At 37.5% G+C, this 632-nt stretch overlaps 1 protein-coding gene across 1 annotated transcript; it reads right to left on the bottom strand.

Annotated features, from left to right (window-relative positions):
- LOC116122419 lies at nt 1-632 on the bottom strand. Its single transcript, XM_031408273.1, has 2 exons — nt 416-632; nt 1-296 (listed from the first exon to the last, which is right to left on the bottom strand). Exons 1-2 carry the CDS (start codon nt 630-632, stop codon nt 1-3), a joined length of 513 nt encoding a protein of 170 aa, XP_031264133.1.

Raw genomic sequence — 632 nt, 5'->3', positions numbered from 1 at the left:
TTAGATGCGACAAACTCCATCTTTAATAAAAATCTCGTATCCTTTCTCTTGAACCTGACCAACACTAAGCAAATTGGTTTTTAAATCTGGAACAAAAAAGACATTAGAAATAATCTGATTAGATTTTTCTTTAGAGTGAATTCGTACACTTCCTTTGCCCATGACAGAAACTTTGGAGTTGTCGCCAAAAGTTACAGAGTTGCAAAATGTTTCATCCAAGTCTGAGAATGCTGACTTGTCCCCACACATATGATTGCTGCAACCAGTATCTATATACCACAAGTTTTGGTGAGTGCCTTGATTCGCATGACATACCATCAAGAGGGAAACAATTTCTTCTTTCTTTGCAAAATTAGATATTTCTCCACATTGCTTATTCAAATTAGTTCGACACTCAGACTTATAATGGCCATACCTGTGACATCGAAAACATTCAACTTTCGACTTGTTTGCAGACTTCGATTTATAGCCATTTGAGTAGTTGTTGTCATGGCTTTTCCATTTCCCTCTTGAATCAGTAGCATGATCATTTTTGTCCTTCCATTTACCTCTGCCAGGACCTGAACCTTTGGGATGTGTTGCAGCTTATAAGGCTTGTTCTTCCTTATCTCGCTGGACAATTTTCTACTCAT

The sequence above is a fragment of the Pistacia vera genome, unplaced genomic scaffold, assembly GCF_008641045.1.
Source record: "Pistacia vera cultivar Batoury unplaced genomic scaffold, PisVer_v2 Contig1022, whole genome shotgun sequence".
In the NCBI taxonomy this organism is placed as follows: Eukaryota; Viridiplantae; Streptophyta; class Magnoliopsida; order Sapindales; family Anacardiaceae; genus Pistacia; species Pistacia vera.
The sequence above is the reverse complement of the archived record's forward strand: the minus strand, read 5'-3'. Positions and strand labels throughout refer to the sequence as shown.